The following is a 17,035-nucleotide window of genomic DNA, read 5'->3' as shown; positions in this document are numbered from 1 at the left end:
ATATTGGACTTAAGTAAAGTCAGGTTTTGATTTGTTAGACCTACTGACAGATTGCTAAAAGGAATTTTAAACAGACTGTGTGTCCATTAAAATATCAGATATTTACTTCTCTTTTTTAATTACAACGAAGTTTCCAATTCTGTTTGATTTGAACAATAATCCAAACTCTTGGATATTCCGACTTAATTATTGTAAAGAAGGAGTTTTTCAGAAAGGATAGAGTTACATCTTCCTGTTTCTTAGAAGTACTGTAGGTGGGGTCCTCACTTTCTTCCTTGAAAACAGAAACCAGGATCAGACTGGGAGCAGGGATACCGTGCACAGACTGAAAACACAAGGCACACAGAGCAGCAAACAAGTGCAAGCTATGTACTGTATCAAATTACCAAAGATCAAAAGACAAAAAAAAAAAAAGATGGAAGGGAAAGAATTACACCTGAGCAACCTAACCAATAAGATCTGAAATGAAGAACATGTTTTTTAATTCTATTAATGACAATTTGTTAAAACCAGTACGGAATAACTGTTAGAGCAGGAAAAGCAATATTCTTTGGGAATTTGGATTTTTATTTTCTTGCTCATACAGTGTCTAACAGTAGATATAATTATATCAAATGTCTGCTCATTAACCATATTTAGTTATATTTCAGTGAATTTTTCTTTTCTCTTTTGGCCTGTTTATCGATGAAGAACAACACATTTAAGTAGGTGTTTAAAATCTGAGTTTTGATTCTAAAATTATAACTGTACATAAGACAAATGGGTTTGTTTCTTTTCCCTGAGTAGAATTCTGATGCTAGGTAGAAAAAATGTCTGAGATTTAGAGCTTTTAACAGCAGTGACAAGGTGCAGGTAGAGATTTAAGAAAAATGTAAATTTTTCTTTTTCCTCCTGGTCAACACTGACCTTGCCTGACTTTGCTGCAAGAATTCACTCCGCTAGGAATTAGGGTAGCGTAATTCTATTTTATGCAGTTCTAGTTCTCACACTGCTCTCATCTGTGTAATATTTCAGTGCCTTCCAGGTTCAATATCATAATCAGCAGGATGAATGCAATTTTCTCTCTTGCTTCCTGCTTCTGTAAGGAAGTAGCACACACAAGTGCATCAAATGTATGTGGAAGTGTTAATATTACATCCGTATTATACAGATACATACTAGTAAAGGCAAGTTGAAGATCCAAGGCTTCCAACAGGAGAAGGTGGTGATGAAGGCAGCAATGATTCTTGGATCCTATGGCTTTCTAAGAAAACTCTGTCTTTCCCACTGATAGAAGGCTATGAAAAATTGTATGATTTATTTATTTTCCAAAACCAAAAAAATAAAGCTCATCAGTGAAGAAGACAATGGAATCAAAGCCATGTGGTGTAAGAAAACATCTGTTATCTCCACTTCTGTTTACTTAAAGGAATAGGACATGAAATTGGCAGAAACATACTTAGATTTCCTATTGGACACGTGAATTTCCACAAAATGAGCATGTGAAAAGAAATTACATTGTCAGAAGAATCTCAAAACTATAGATAATGCTGATCTATAAATTGAACACTAAGAAAAGGAACAAATGGTGACAAAATAACCATTTTATAAAAACATTGTTTTAAAATTTACAACATGCTGTAATAGTATGTAGTTTTCCATGTGGACTTAGCATATGTTTCCTCAGTTTCAAGACCATGTGGTTTTAAAAAATGCCTTTTTGTAGAAATTTTCAGTGGAGTATGCACGCTTAATCTCTTTTGATTATTCTCTTCCCAGCTACTCCTTTTTCTCATTTATCCCCCACCAATTTAACTGCCTTAGGTAACTGCAAAAATTTCATTTTATATGCAATGAAATGCTGTGAAAATTAGGTCTGCCATATATGTTCTCTATATCATCTATAGAAAGGGATCCTTTTATCCACTGGCCATGAAATTACTCATGCATCTAACTCTCAGGGCTTGGCTTTACTAACGCATCCTTGCTTTGCAACAAGGGAAATGCAACTGCACTGCAGCAGCTCTAATGACATGTGAACAAGAGAGTTTCCCTTAATTCTCTTCACTTCTAGACTAATGTAAATCTAGAGTAATTTCTAGATCTCTGTGAAATTATATTAACACACTTTGAGTAGATACCATATAGTTAAGGTATAAATTCAAGTATTACAGATTTTTTTCATATTAAAGTCTTCTTTGACATGTTGCCAAGTCAGCAGTTTCTACCCATGTTGTTTCCTTGTCCTATATAGTGGACAGTAATACAATGTTCACAAACCATGTTACCATTTCCATATCCATCAAAAACATATCTAAGGTGAACTTTGCAAGTTAAATTATCTTTAGAACTCTCAAGAAACAGAGCTAAAAAGCAGAATATGAAACATCAACAGGAAAAACATCTTCTGTTTTACAGGTTTCATCAGAGAAAAGGAATTCTATCCAGATGCCCCACATGCTTTATCTACAAAGGCATGTTCTCCCTGAAGAAGCTAAGTATGCTTTCTATAGGAGGACCACTTGTGAAGGCTATAGAAATGTCACAAAATACACACTTCCTCAGTAATAAAGAGCAACTTCCAAGAATTCCAGTCCTCTCATCTTTCCAGAGTTAATCAAAATCCTCAAACTGAACAGACACTCTCTGGAGAAAACAATGTAATGATTTCCTGGGATTTTCATTTTGAAATTCAGAAAGACGCTGAAGTGCATTATTAAGGCTACGAAGATCACTACATGACTTTGCAATTAAGGATGCTTTGGCCCATCATGAATCTGACCAGCACATAGAATTAGTTTAGCATATTTGCTGCGATGAGAACTTACCATTGTGAACCACCTAGGTTATTTAGGCTATCAAAAGAAACAAAATAGGCCATCTGTGCTCTCATGGTACCATATGTGGTACCAAGCACTGTGTGCTATTACACAGTCTGTAATTTAGAACATGTAAATAATTGAACCGGTGTCAACTGCTCATTGACTTCGTCATCATTAAGCAGTTAATATACTTCAGCAGTACTTGCTAGCATTACTTTCATGAAGTACTCCTGGCTTCATTTATGAACACAGCTTTTGGTATGTTCTGTGTTTATAGCTCCTCTTGGCCCAGATATTGCAGGAATCAGTACTCTTACTGGTGTCCAAGCAGTCTATTTACATTGCAATTTTCTTGTCATGAAAATTCTTATCTGAAACATTAATGTTTGTAGGAGACCACATTATAGGGCATATTTAAACCATGATAAGATAATCTAAGGACTTTTTATTTACTGGAGTCAGTCAGCAGCCAGATATATTTATTCCTGGGAGAATCTGTATTGATTTAATCCAACTCAAGATACACTTTCTGTTAGAATGTAATGTTTTTCTGCTCTCCTCCCCTTTCAATACAGTCATCCAAAAAGTACATGACTATTTGCAAGGGATGAAATTGCTGGCACTGGAATACCAATCAGGGTTTCAAAGCAAGCTCTTTGTTCATGCAAGTAATGTCTGTGCAAAGGGTTTGCGACTAGTTGTTGAAGCAATCTAAGCTTGCAGCATAAATTGACATGGTGCTTACCATGTCATCTACATGCACAAGAAATTTGCTCTTTGTTACTGCATTTTGCAGAAAATACTCTCAGCAAACTGAAAGCTTGCTTTCATTAACCATGGCATATACCTAAAACATAATTTGACTTATCGAGCTTATCTTAAAGCAACCAAGAAGCCAAGTATAACCACAACAACAATTAAGGTTTCAGAGGCATATGCTAAAGGACTTACTGTGATGATTAGCCCTTTTTCCTGGAAATATTTAACCAATGGGACGGCATTCTGCTTGAAATTCATTAGTCTTCTTTGAGTGGCTTTCAGGTTATCATCAGGTCTCCCTTGTTGTTCAGCACGCTTCAGTAACCTTTCTTTCAGCCTTTGACTGGAACATGCTAGAAACACCACCAAATCTGGGGTACAGATCTGCGGAAAGAGCAATTCGAGAAGTTTGTGATTAAGTTGACTACCCAGCACTACAAGATTCATCAATTCCATTATTATGTGAGACTTAGATATACTACATTTTTCTAAGCTGGAACCTGATGAAGTCATTCATTTTCTGGGTTTTTTTAAGGGAAATTTGTAGGCTTAAGGAGGGGCTTTTTTGTCTTATGTGAATGTTAGTCAGTTTGTTTCACCTGAAATGTTAAGGAAAAAGTTTAATGAAAAATGTTTACCTCACCCCAGAAACCCTCTTTAGACTACATTCATCATTTGTATTAGCAGGTTTCCCTAGCTAGAATTAAAATTGAAAAAAAAAACCCAAAATATAAACGTCTCATTTCTTCAGAAAATTGATTGTATCATTTCCATCTAAAAAGCCTTAAAGGTGTTATTTAAAAGCAAGCAGCCACTATGAAGCTCACTGATGCCTAGGACCAGGTGAAAAGAGATCTGTTCCAAGATCCACAGTTTCTTGTAACACTTTCTCTGTTTCTCTGTATCTCACCCAAGCTTCAATGCACTCTTCAAGAGGTTGGGTGTGATAGCTAAGAGGATTTTAATTTCTCCTATCCTTTTGGTGTGTGTGGTGACACTGTTTTATGTCGCACCCATCCCCGTACTAAAGGTCAGAAACTACAACCTTATGGCAATAAGAAAAAATTTTCTTGGAAGTTTGGCTCTTTCCTAGTTAAATTCAAGTAGTCCTTATGGCTTTCAGTGTTCTTCATAATTTTGGTTACCCATGCTATCAAACAGTTATAGAAGAGATACCTCTGGTGTGTGAGGCAGAGAAAGCAATGATAGCCCCACTTTCTTAGGAATGCTGCTACATGTTCACAGGCAATCTTTGGAGGTCACCACTTATTAGTAGATGTGGTGGAAAAAAACAGAAGTCAGAATCACAGAATCATTTAGGATGGAAAAGACCTGTAAGATCATCGGGTCCAACCACAAACCTAACATTGCCACTTCCACCACTAAACCATGGCCCTAAGTGCCACATCTACAGTCTTTTAATTACCTCCAGGGATGGTGACTCAACCACTTTCCTGGGCAGCTGTTCCAATGTTTGGTAATCCCTTCTGTGAAGAAATTTTTCCTAAACCTGAGGCCGCTCCTTCTCATCCTAAAGTAGCTCAGACATCTGAATTCACGGGATTTTAAAAATGAGGCTACAAGTGTACATTAACCGTATTAATAAGATCTAATTTTGTTCTTTCCTCTACCTGGTTGTTATAAAGAAATTTACCTCTTTTAAAGATTCACCTAAAAATCCTTTTTTTCACTAGCTTAGTGTTGCCTTTTAAACATATTAGAATTCTCTGTAAGAAAGATTTGAGGTAAAACCAAAGCCTATTGTACAGTGCAAGTTTTTATCCAATTACAGATTAGAAAGGGTTTATTTGTTCTCACATACAAGCACAAAGTCATTTCTGCTGTCTTTATTTACCTGAACAAAAAAGCTCATACTTCATTTTTAACTAATATTAGCAAAAAAAAAAATCTCACTATTCTAGAAATGTCATCATCTAGTTATGTTACAAATGATGGTGGATGATCAATAATGCTAAATAAACAACTTTCTCATGATGTTTCCTATCTACAGAATAATTTTGTCTTTGTTCAGCTTGATTACTATGTAAATTTGATAGCCAAATTCAAGCTATACAAAAGCATCACCAAAACATCTACATGTATTCTAACTACTACTTGGTAGAGAATGAACTGATTATACCTTTATGTTCATTACACATTATTGAGGGACAGAACAAGCCAAATATGCTTCTGAATAATCTCTACATCTAGGTCCTTCTATCCAGGGATGTTAAATTACCTAAAGGCAACCATATACCAGACTGAATAGTCAAGACTTCACAGGTGGATGATCTGTAAAATTAATAACCAAGTTTAAAAAAAATAAATCCTGTCTAGCTGCATTTCTGTCATTTGAGGGAATACAACCTGAAGTACAGACTGGCCTTTTCTCCTGGACATCTGAGCAAAAAAAAAAAAAAAGTTCTTCTGAAGGCAAAAGAAACAAAATTTTTTTTGAAACAAAAAGAAACAAATTTTTGAAACTGAGGCGATGGTCATAAGCCTTCACAAAGGAGGTCACTGACAGAGTGGGATATGGAGATGAGGAGTAGAAAGTAGCTAAAATCCAGAGCCATTTTCAAACAATAAAGGACAGTCAGCAAGCACAGCAGCACCAGCAAACAGGTTGATGGCCTCTTTATCATTACAGAAAATTAAATAGGGTACTAAAGAAAATAAAATTCTTTCTTACGTACATTGTAGATGATTGGAGACATGAGGACAAAAACTGTAAATCAAACTCCAAAAGTACTAATTCTGGTAATTTTTAATGAGTATCTATTAGATTTTGAAACAATTAACCTTGTAATCTATGTTTTCTTAAGTAACTGTGGGAGAGAAGCATTCTCCTACCTCTAACACATGTACCACAATGTCAACTTTCCTCCCCTTTTCAGACTATTCTAAATACATAATTGACAGAGTTACTCTGTCCTTTCATGGGATGAATTAATTATGACAGTTAATTTTACTACCACATAATATCTTTAAGGCACATAATTATTCACATGAAAAACTATGAAAGTAAGTTTCTGTGTTAGACTTTCATGCGATATGCACATTATTAAAAGTAGCTCTGTTTTCATCATTAAAAGATGGCTTCATTAGTAGCAGAAGCATAATGAGGAATTTGGGAATTTAAAGAGCGCACTGTAGTAAAGAAATCTAAATTATGACACAGATTCTGAAAAATTTCAAAGCCTTTTAGGTCACAGAATACTATTTCCTGAAAGGGAATGGCTGATGCATGTTGCAGCGGACTCAGCGCAGAGACACCTGAAGTCCCGATATGGATATCCAGCTGACTGCAGCTTCTTAACATACATTACACAGGGACTCAGAAATTATAATTGCAAATCAGGGATCTAGTGAAGTGAAGGACAAAAGGAGTTTATATGAGTGAGTAGTCTTATTTAGTATTTCCATTTCTGTGCATCCTAATAACAGTGAAAAAAGATGGTAAGAAATCTTTAGATGCTCCAAGCTGTGGCTGGCTTTCTTACTTTCAACGCTCACTCACGAACACCTTCAGGACTAGCAGTTCTGTGAAGTCACAGCAGACTTCCTCAAGGGTAGGACTTCAGCTTTTGCGTATCACGTAATTTCACATATAGCATCAAATTTTACAGAGGGTACACAGAATAAATAGATTGCTCATGAAATTAGCCCTAAAGGAGAAAGAAGAAGGAGGCAGGCAGAAGGTCTCCTTCTGTTTCATACAAACATGACAGTACAGCTTTCCACAGTCAATCTCAGTTCTTTAAAGAAACCATGGCTGAGTAAGTGCAGCCCCATAGCAAGGGAAGGATGTGAATGCCACCGTGACGCCATCACGTGCGCAGGTTCTCGTCTGCTTGGTTCCCATAAACTGCCCTGGCATTAGAGGTCAGATCCTTTTTAAGAAAATGGGAAAGCACTCCCTAGGCCTAATTTTCTTTTTTTCCTAATTATAAAATGAGGATAATAATTAGGTACAACACAGTAATTACTGTGGAAAATTAATTAATTAGGTTTTAATTATTTCCTACTGATTTTTAAAATGGAATGTTCTCTATAGGAGCTGAGTACTGTTATGGTTCTTAGTTTTTTGACTAGTAACAACAACAGTACAAAAGACAGTATCAGAATCCCAGGAACTAAACCTGTTTTTTCTGACACTGGCTTTTGTAATTTGAAATACATTTCACTCACAGAAATAAAATGTCATTGAAAACAACGGTTTAAAATTTTTAGTTCAGGAAGCCTAGTTTCAAATGAAGTATTGTCTAAAATGTTTTTTGAAGTGGAAAAAAAAAGCAAATCAAGCATATTTGAGGTAGGAATACAAATCAGATTCTGATTATGGGATGCCTCTATGAATTCATCTTTTACCTGCAGAATACGCATCTATCACCAGAAAGTAGCTGAAAAGCATTCATTAAACACAAGCCTCTGCCTGGTTTTAGATGCACAAAAAGGTAACACCTCTTCTATATCCATAGGTATACAGACCTAATAGCACTTAATATATTTCTCCTACATGCATTTACAACCTTCAGGGTTCAACCCTTGAAATGCTATTGATATTTCATTCCTGTTTTGATGAACCACTCTGCTTCCACTTATCTCAACTGCACCTGCCTGCAAGACTCGCTTATAAATACTTTAAGTTGGAATCTAACAGGCTAGTGGGATTATATGGACATCTCCTCTAGAAACATATCTAGTTCTCCTACGTAAAGATAAGTGAAAATTTTTCTAACAAAGGATAAGGGGGGTTTGTGACTCATTTGAAAACAAACCTATTTTTTAAATTCAGAACTAACAGTTTTTGAGTTTTATGACTAGGGAATAGTTTTTGAGACTCAGGTTGTAGAAAAGGTGTACAGAACCAGCACAGACAGAAGAACTGGATTCCTTAATGCTGATTTCCCGTAACACACTCAACTTATGGTAAAGGCAGAGGGTATTACTTGTGTCCAGAAATGCATGTGAGGAAGGACTGTGAGGCTCAGGGAAGCGAATTTGACTACTTTACTAACTGGAACTCAGCAGAAGGGAGAATCTTTGCCTATGGGAACAGACAGGTTTCTGTGTCTGTGTTATTCACAACCTCCTGAATTTTAAATAAGACAAAGAGCGTATGGCATCAACTCAGAATAAAACTGGTGGGTACATCCTCGCATTTTTTAGAATAGTATTTACTAGTAAGTAAATCCTACTCTCTTTGGGTCTGAATCTCCTTCCTACACTGGAACAAGGAGTAAATTGAGAGTAATTCTATGCAAGTTGGTGGTTTTACTGACATAAAGCAGTGTAAGGGGAAAGATGCTATCTTCTCTCTAGGAATATTTTCTACATCTCCTCTTGTTAGTGAGAGTAGTGTGGTTGTTTGCTAGACATTACATGATTACACTCTCATTATTCCTCATTAGGCAAAAGACGAAAATGCTCTGTTTCTTAATTCCTGGTATGTTCTACTAGACACTCCTGAGGAAACTTAACTGACAGCTCATGAACAATTGTCATTAACTTAATAGTGTGTTTTATCCTAATTGGTCAAGGTTACTAACAAGCTAGTTTATGTTCATTGTATGGGTGCTCTCCCTTGTAATTAGTGATTTTCTTTTTATAGTTCCATCTTGCTGGGTTACTAGACTGTTTGCATAGTTTTTTCTTGTTTTAGAAAAGCAAAATCATGAATCATGTTGTCAAAGAACAAATCCTGCTGGTAGAATTTTTTTCTGGTAACTGCTTTTGAACCATATTCACACTGACCAAGAAACAAGCTTCCAGCAAATTGCCCAGACTACATAATTAGGTCTCCTAATAATTGATTGAGAAAGCCAGGTGTCTTTAGGGAGAACTGATTCAGATTTTCACCTGTGTAGGGCAGCTAGTCAATAGGAATCCCTATTTGCAAACACTAATCTACAAAGGAAGGTCTAAGCAGACCTCTGGTTCAGAAGTGCTCAGCAGGCACCCCCACCCAGTCTGAATTCAGAACATCAGGTCCTATCCTGAGGGTTAAGGACCAGCAATGGATGAGGAGTTCTCCTTTGGCTAGTCTGGCTAGCAGAGAAGAGCCCTTGGCCAGAAAAATAGGAAACCTGAGGTCTAAGGTCTCTTAACCAGCAGAAAATTGAACCACTGCTTGCCTTGCCCATGAGAGCACTCTGGTTTCCAGGAGAGAAGACAGACAATGATAAAACCATTCCACAGGCTTCCTGCTCAGGCTTGGCTTTAAGAAAGTAACGTAGAATGAATGAGAGGAACCACAGCGATGCAGAGTCCTGACATGCCAGCCCTCCCACTCCTCATACAGACGACTGGGTACATAGATCCAGTAGAGGACTGTATCCGAGGCTCATCAGCCTGGAACAATGAAGTGGAGATTTGGGAGAAGGGAGATAGAAAATGAGGAGAGAATGAAATGAAGAAGACCTATAGACCATGATACAGAAAAAATACCTTTACCAGAACAAAAACCTATTGCAATGAACAGATCCTTTCCCCTTAAGATTCGAAGAAAGATTGCATTCATTTTCCTAGTTTTCTGGAGCCCACAACTCTTGGCTGGTGACAGAGGAGGTTTTCTATGAGAAGCTCTTTGCAGAGCAAGAGCTTGGCAGTCGGACCACCATAGGTCAGCTGGCCACAAACACCTATGTCAAATGTTAAGGAACTGCAGATATCATCAGATATCCCTGGGGGTGTTTAAGAGTCGGGTTGAAATAGTGCTTAGGGATCTGGTGTAGTTGGGAACTGTCAGTGCTAGGTTAACAGTTGGACTAGATGATCTTCAAGGTCCTTTCCAACCTAGATGATTCTGTGATTCTGTGATTTCTGCTTGGAGGTTTAAGTATTGGACTTGGAGGAACAGTACTGCTGTCCTTAGCCTGTGAGGATGAGTCAGTTTTTCCCAGCATCCTATGTTGTGCCATCTCCATAGTTTGTTCTACTTTAGCACAATTAATTCCCATAGTAATTTTCATAAGAAATATATTTGGCAGTTAAAAAGTTAACTCAAATCACAGCCAAGATGAACTAGTTATTCTTTGTAGGTGTAGTGCACTTACGAATATTCTTAAGGACATTTCAAACAAAGAATCAGATAAAATTTACTGCCCCTGTTTATTATTTAAATTAAGATTTTACTTCTTCGAATATAGTCTTGTCACCCAGGCCATATAACACAAAAATAGTTTTAAGATAATTTCTACAAAAACAGTCTTTCTCTTTTATCAAGGAATTAAATTACATTCATAATGAATCTTCATTAATTCTAATACCTGCTCCATGTTTCATTTCACTATTAACAAACTTACAATTAATATATTTTATGTAAACTTCATCTCTACTCAGTCTATTGAAACTATCAAGGCTAATGTTGAAGGAATTACTGAAATCGGAGCGAACGTTATGCATGAACGACTGAAAGTGGGAAAAAAAACCCAAAACAAACCAGAGCAGTAGCTGAAATTAACTGGAAAATACTGAAGTGAGGAACTGTTTCTCCTGGGAAACGTAAAAACTTATCGCCATGTGAGAGATTACACTGAAAGACAAAGTGCAGTTTCTTCTTCAGAAGTCATTTGAGTTCAATACACTAGTCAGAGGCATTTCCATTACAGTGTTACTGGAGAAGAAGATATTTAGCATGCTCGAGCATGCTGGTACTGGAGGTGACTTGCTGAATTTCAAGCTGACAGATTAATGGTAAATAAACCATTTTCTCCTTGGCATTTTCAAATGTGTGCTTGGAATCTAAACACCTTTCTACTATTTGCACTCAGCAGAGATCATGGATACCTTAGAAATCTGTGGTTCAGGATAGCTTTATGCCTAGGCACAAACTGAAAGGCTGAATAAATCAGTATTAAATCTGTGCTACTATGCATAAGGATTTCAAAGTGATCAAAGTCCAGAAATCATCATATATTTAAAACAAATACATAAACTGGAAGTTTTATAAGTTTTATTTGCTCTTAAGACATTAAATTTCATGCTTTCATTTTTTTTCCACAACCACAACTGCTTGGAACTTTGTTTTAAAGTGGGAGATGAGATTCATAGTCACATGACTTCAGGTCTTTATTAAAAGTACACCTATCTAACGTGTTGGCAGTACTGACTCTGCTCTCCGGAATTATGAAACGGGAATCAGGATCTGGCAGCAATCCAAGACTTCCAGCGAGAGAATTTTATATGTCATGTATTCAGTTTTGAAAGAGAAAAATACAAACCTTATTTCAACTAAGACAAGAGTTCAAAGAAAACCGAAACTCCGAGAAAACCGCAGTTCTCATGGCTATGAGTTCTCACAGGCTGCAATGAGTAGCTGACCATTAAGAAATGAAGCTGGTGTAAACGACCAGAATGGCAGAGTTGCTGCTGGCTGGCAAGCACTGCTGAAAACTCATATTAACAAAACTCAGTAGAAGAGAAAGAGAAAAGGGAAAAAAGCTTTAATTCAAATGTAAAATCCCTCAGACATGTAAAAAGCATTTTAGTCCACTTATTCTAGATTGACATTATGGTGGTGTCCCCATCCCTGGAGGTGTTTAAGAGTCGGGCCGACATAGCACTGAGGGATCTGGTGTAGTTGGGAACTGTCAGTGTTAGGTTAATGGTTGGACTGGATGATCTTCAAGGTCTTTTCCAACCTAGACAATTCTGTGATTATTGCTTGGAAGCAGTGTTTGTTAATTCCGCTTTCTAGATCTGAGTTAAAAGAGAAAAACTGTGATTGCTGCAAATGACTGCTTTATCTTAGGTGCCTGAGTCATGGAAATGCAATGTGTTTTCATACAATCCTGCCTAGCAACATGTTGAGAACTTACTGTCCACATCAGTCTGGCAACGTAATAAGGAAGAAATTGTCATCTTTTAGCTATACCTATGTTTGGGAATGTTAGCATGAGTTGGTTTGCTTTGACTCGTTTACTAAAAATAACACTTTTTCCCAGAGAAAAGTTCAGCTTCTGGATTAGTCAAAGAGATAAAAATGTTCTGGCAGTACCAAGAGCAATTACAAGCAAAGTTAAAAAATAATTCATTATCATTGTGTATGTATTTCTACACTAGAACTTTATGCAGGACAAGTACTGTAACTGGAGTTCAGACGTCTATGTATCCATCTGATTTTTTCACAAAATGATGAGATTAAGAAAGTTTAAATAGTGTCAAGCCTCAGCAACAGCTGAGCCATAAAACCGAAGGAATTATTTTAGCATAAATGTGTTACATTAAAGATGTGTGCAAACACAGCAGTTAGATTTTACATGTGCTTGCAAGAGAAACCAGGGACCTGAGCTGACCTTCTCCTTTTCCACTACTAATATGGTAAATCATTTCCAATATAAATTAGCTTATCTTTACAGTAACTCAGCACAGTTCTTTCTAGTGAAGGCCATGTAATAATAAACACAAAAAGGTTCAGTAAACAGCATTCAGAGAATTATAATGTTAGTATTTGGGAGCAGGACACATTTTATGCCCTTTGTGCCTTGCCTCTCAGTTGTTCATCACCTACTGTCCACAACATGCGCTAGTGGAGAAAGGGGAGGTGATGTGACTTAGACCAAAAACCATATAGGCTCTGTCCTGGTCCACCTTCCACTGACCACTGTGGCCAGCTCACATCTAGGTCAAGTTTTGATTTCCTGCCCCTTTATGTGACATTGGCTGTAGATACTTTCTTGATTCCACTGCATCATACCTCACAAAGAGGAACAATATATGGGTATATAGACAATATAGACTTCTTATAATCAATAAAGACCAGACATGCTTTATTGAACTACTAGGGTTTTGTAGCCTATTTTGTTTATAGATCCCCTATTTTCCTCACACTTGTTCAGTCTCTGTTCCAGCCTTACCTAGTCTCTCAATATCTTGTATTATTCACCTCTATTTCCATTCAGCTTAGTTATTTGACCTTCACATTCTCCCCCCCCAATTTATTTTAGCTATTACTACATATGTTTTTGGAGTTTGTTTCTCTGTCTGTGTAAACAATGGCAAAGGAGAAAGGCTGGCTATACAGTGGAAAATGACTTTTAAAATGAATGCTTCTTTGCTTATGTCAAGCTTCTATGGGATTACAGATGAACACGCATCCCGACATATTCAAATGACGAAGGATAAATGAACAGTCATCCTTGTCCCTTCTGCTATTCATCCCACTGGCATCTACTCTATATCCTACATGGCTGAAAGAACTAAGGCAGCCAGCATACACTATTTACCCTTAGACAAACCTACCATCATTATTTTAATTTACACTGTAAACCCCAAAGTGTTCTAGCTGCTTTATGGAACAAATAATAATGTAAAGTCACTGTTCAAAAGCACACAATTGCATTTTAGAACCCTTGTAATCAAAACCATTAACAGCTGTGAAGGGATCATGAATGAGGGAAAAGAGTTAAATAAATAGTAACTCCTACTTCATGTATCGTTTGGCAGTTCCCCTAAATTTAACCTTTAAAACGGCTTGTGTCATACAACCTTTTCTGCTGTTTTCAGGTACATAAGCATGCAGTGGTCTTAAAGGGACCATCTGTAAGAATAAGTATTCACCCATGACAAAATTCATGGTAACAGTAAGAACTAGTTCTCATTCAGAACTTTTTATCAACAGATCTGAGTGTTCTACAGGGGATGTCTTTGTAAGAACGAGGCATATGTATTAAAAAATAATGTGATTTGACTATTTGCATTTTGTGGGACTTCACCATTTTCTTCAGAGGATGTTCCATCACTTAATTGATCTTCTAATTATAAAATGTCTTACTATTTAATGAAAACTTTATTTGCTGAAATTTCAGCTAATTATTTCTCATCTTGTCATTTTTGGCTAATGACAACAATTCTGTTCTGTTCTTCTACACGCTGCTGGCAAGAAAACTATAACTTTTCTAAGCTGTGGAAAACACCTGTAGCATCTCCAACTGCAGACCTACACAAATTATCACAACAGTTAATTATTAAATTCTCCACAAGTCAACTGCACTTCCCATTGAGGGATATCTGAGTGTCTTAAAAATCTTAGCAAATTTACTGTAAATAACCTGACATGCTACAAATTACTATCAGCCTCACCCTGTGAAGGAAGATGGGTACCACAACTGCTAACAGTCCCCTTTCCTCACCATAAGACCTTGGTACTCACATGTGTAGCATTATGGCTTACTAAACTGACAATTTTAAAGAAACAACAAGCACATTTTATTTCTTTAAAATACAAATCCAAGATAAAACACTGAATATATCCCACTGGATTAAACAGATGTTGTATGTTGAAATATATACATCCCTTGTACATTTATTTCCATGGCCTTAGACATGCTCACATAAGAGGTCAGCTGCAAAGAAAGTTGAAAAAGGGGGAGCCTAAACAGACCGAATTTTCTCTCCTATGCTCCTATAAAAGCTCTATGATTCCTTCTTTCCTTTTCAATATTTATTTTAGAACAGCTAAGATTGAAAGGTGGCCCTATGTGAAGTACTCTGGGATTTTTTTAGAGGCTCAGATAGCCATCCATCTTTCAGTCAGAAATAGGCCTTGAGGAATATGATTTAGCAAATCCCATTAGACTGAAAATGAAGGAACTCTCTGAGAATATAGTCAGGTCTAAAATTACTAAATCCATCCTCTCTTCTCTAAAAAAATAAAAGACCGATCTACAGCACCCTTGAGGCAATAGCACATACCAAAAAAGGAGCCAAAGTTAGGAGTTCTATCATCTGTCGTTCTATCAGTCCTTTTTCCATGTAGTTTTCTGTAGTCAACAAGAGCTAACCAGGCTGGTGGAGGGGAATATTGAAATGAGGAAATAATATAAAAGCATATTAGAATGGTGCAAAGGGAATGTTCACAGAATCCTAGAATGGTTTGGGTAGGAAGGGACCTTAAAGATCACCTAGTTCCAACCCCCCTGCCATGGGCAGGGACACCTTCCACTAGCCCAGGTTGCCCAAAGCCCCGTCCAACCTGGCCTTGAACACTGCCAGGGAGGGGGCAGCCACAGCTTCTCTGGGCAACCTCATCCAGTGTCTCACCGCCTGCACAATAAAGAATTTCTTCCTTATATCTAATCTAAATCTACCCTCTCTCAGTTTAAAACCATGACCCTTCATCCTATCCCTACACTCCCTGATAAAGAGTCCCTCCCCATCTTTTCCGTAGCTCCCTTTAGGTACTAGAAGGCCGCTATAAGGTCTCCCCAGAGCCTTCTCTTCTCCAGGCTGAACAACCCCAACTCTCTCAGCCTGTCCTCACAGGGGAGATGCTCCAGCCCCATGATCATCTTTGTGACCTCCTCTGGACCCACTCAAGCAGGTCGTGTCCTTCTTATGTTTGGGGCCCCAGAGCTGGACACAGCACTGCAGGTGGGGTCTCATGAGAACGGAGCAGAGGGGGAGAATCCCCTCCCTCAACCTGCTGGTCACACTTCTCTTGATGCAGCCCAGGATGAGGTTGGCTTTCTGGGCTGTGAGCACACATTGCTGGCTCACAGTCAGTTCTCCATCCACTAATATCCCCAAGTCCTTCTCATCAGGGCTGCTCTCAATCCACTCATTGCTCAGCCTGTATTTGTGCTTAGGATCACCTCAGCCCATGTTCAGGACCTTGCCCTTGGCCTTGCTGAACTTCATCAGGTTTGCACGGGCCCACCTCTGCAGGTCCCTCTAGATGCAAACTTACATGAAACATAGCGTTTACAACACAGTACTGCCTGCACCTTTTCTACCTCCTTTTTCTTACCTCCTGGACTCCACTTCTTAGTGGCATTACTAATGGGTGTTGAAGTGTTGTTTAACTGGTCTTCATTTGTAGAAGGAGAATCTGACCATAGGATAACTCAAAACAATTTAACTCCTGTCAGTTCTACAAGTTTCACATCCCCCATTCTTTCATCAGACACATCATCAGCACAAAATTATAGAACTAAGAAACACACTCAAGTCACACTGCCACACAATATACTGGACAAAAAAATGAGGCAAGGAAATTACCATTAAGCCTCAATTTCTCCTGTTTCATTTATAAAATAGTCAATCGTCTCTTTTGTTAATTATACGGAGATATAGCTGGCAGTCATTGGCAATCTTCTGTAATAACTATTTTGCCTGTTTCCTTTCAATTCGGTCTTCTAAATTTTGTCCAGAATAATACCTTATAAAAGCACACTAATGAAATGCCTCATTAGCTGCTTTCTTTTGTTACTCTGTCTTGGCAATGCTACTTAGAATGCAAAGTACCAAAATGGTAGTACAGCAGCAATTGTGAAGGACTTTGAGATGCTCTTCATGAAGGGCACTCTAAAATTTCAGCACTGCAACTGCAACCTTTACTTGTGACCATAACTGTTATGCTAACAGCGCCTGATCAGAAAATGACACATGCTGTTTTTCCACTGAATTTAGGTATTTTTAGATTAGTTTAAAATACACACATGAAAACAACATGTGAATAGCACTCGGGAATA

At 37.6% G+C, this 17,035-nt stretch overlaps 1 protein-coding gene across 2 annotated transcripts in view; it reads right to left on the bottom strand.

Annotated features, from left to right (window-relative positions):
- AK5 (adenylate kinase 5) overlaps positions 1–17,035 on the bottom strand; it is a 99,766-nt gene that overhangs the window by 71,916 nt on the left and 10,815 nt on the right. For both annotated transcript variants that reach the window (XM_074906414.1, XM_074906413.1), the window contains exon 6: positions 3,753–3,944. In XM_074906414.1, the coding sequence (XP_074762515.1) occupies positions 3,753–3,944 (192 nt within the window). The remainder of the gene's footprint in view (positions 1–3,752; positions 3,945–17,035) is intronic.

The sequence above is a fragment of the Athene noctua genome, chromosome 5 (genome assembly GCF_965140245.1).
Source record: "Athene noctua chromosome 5, bAthNoc1.hap1.1, whole genome shotgun sequence".
Lineage (NCBI taxonomy): Eukaryota > Metazoa > Chordata > Aves > Strigiformes > Strigidae > Athene > Athene noctua.
Note: the sequence above shows the minus strand (reverse complement) of the source record. Positions and strands in the feature narration are given on the sequence as shown.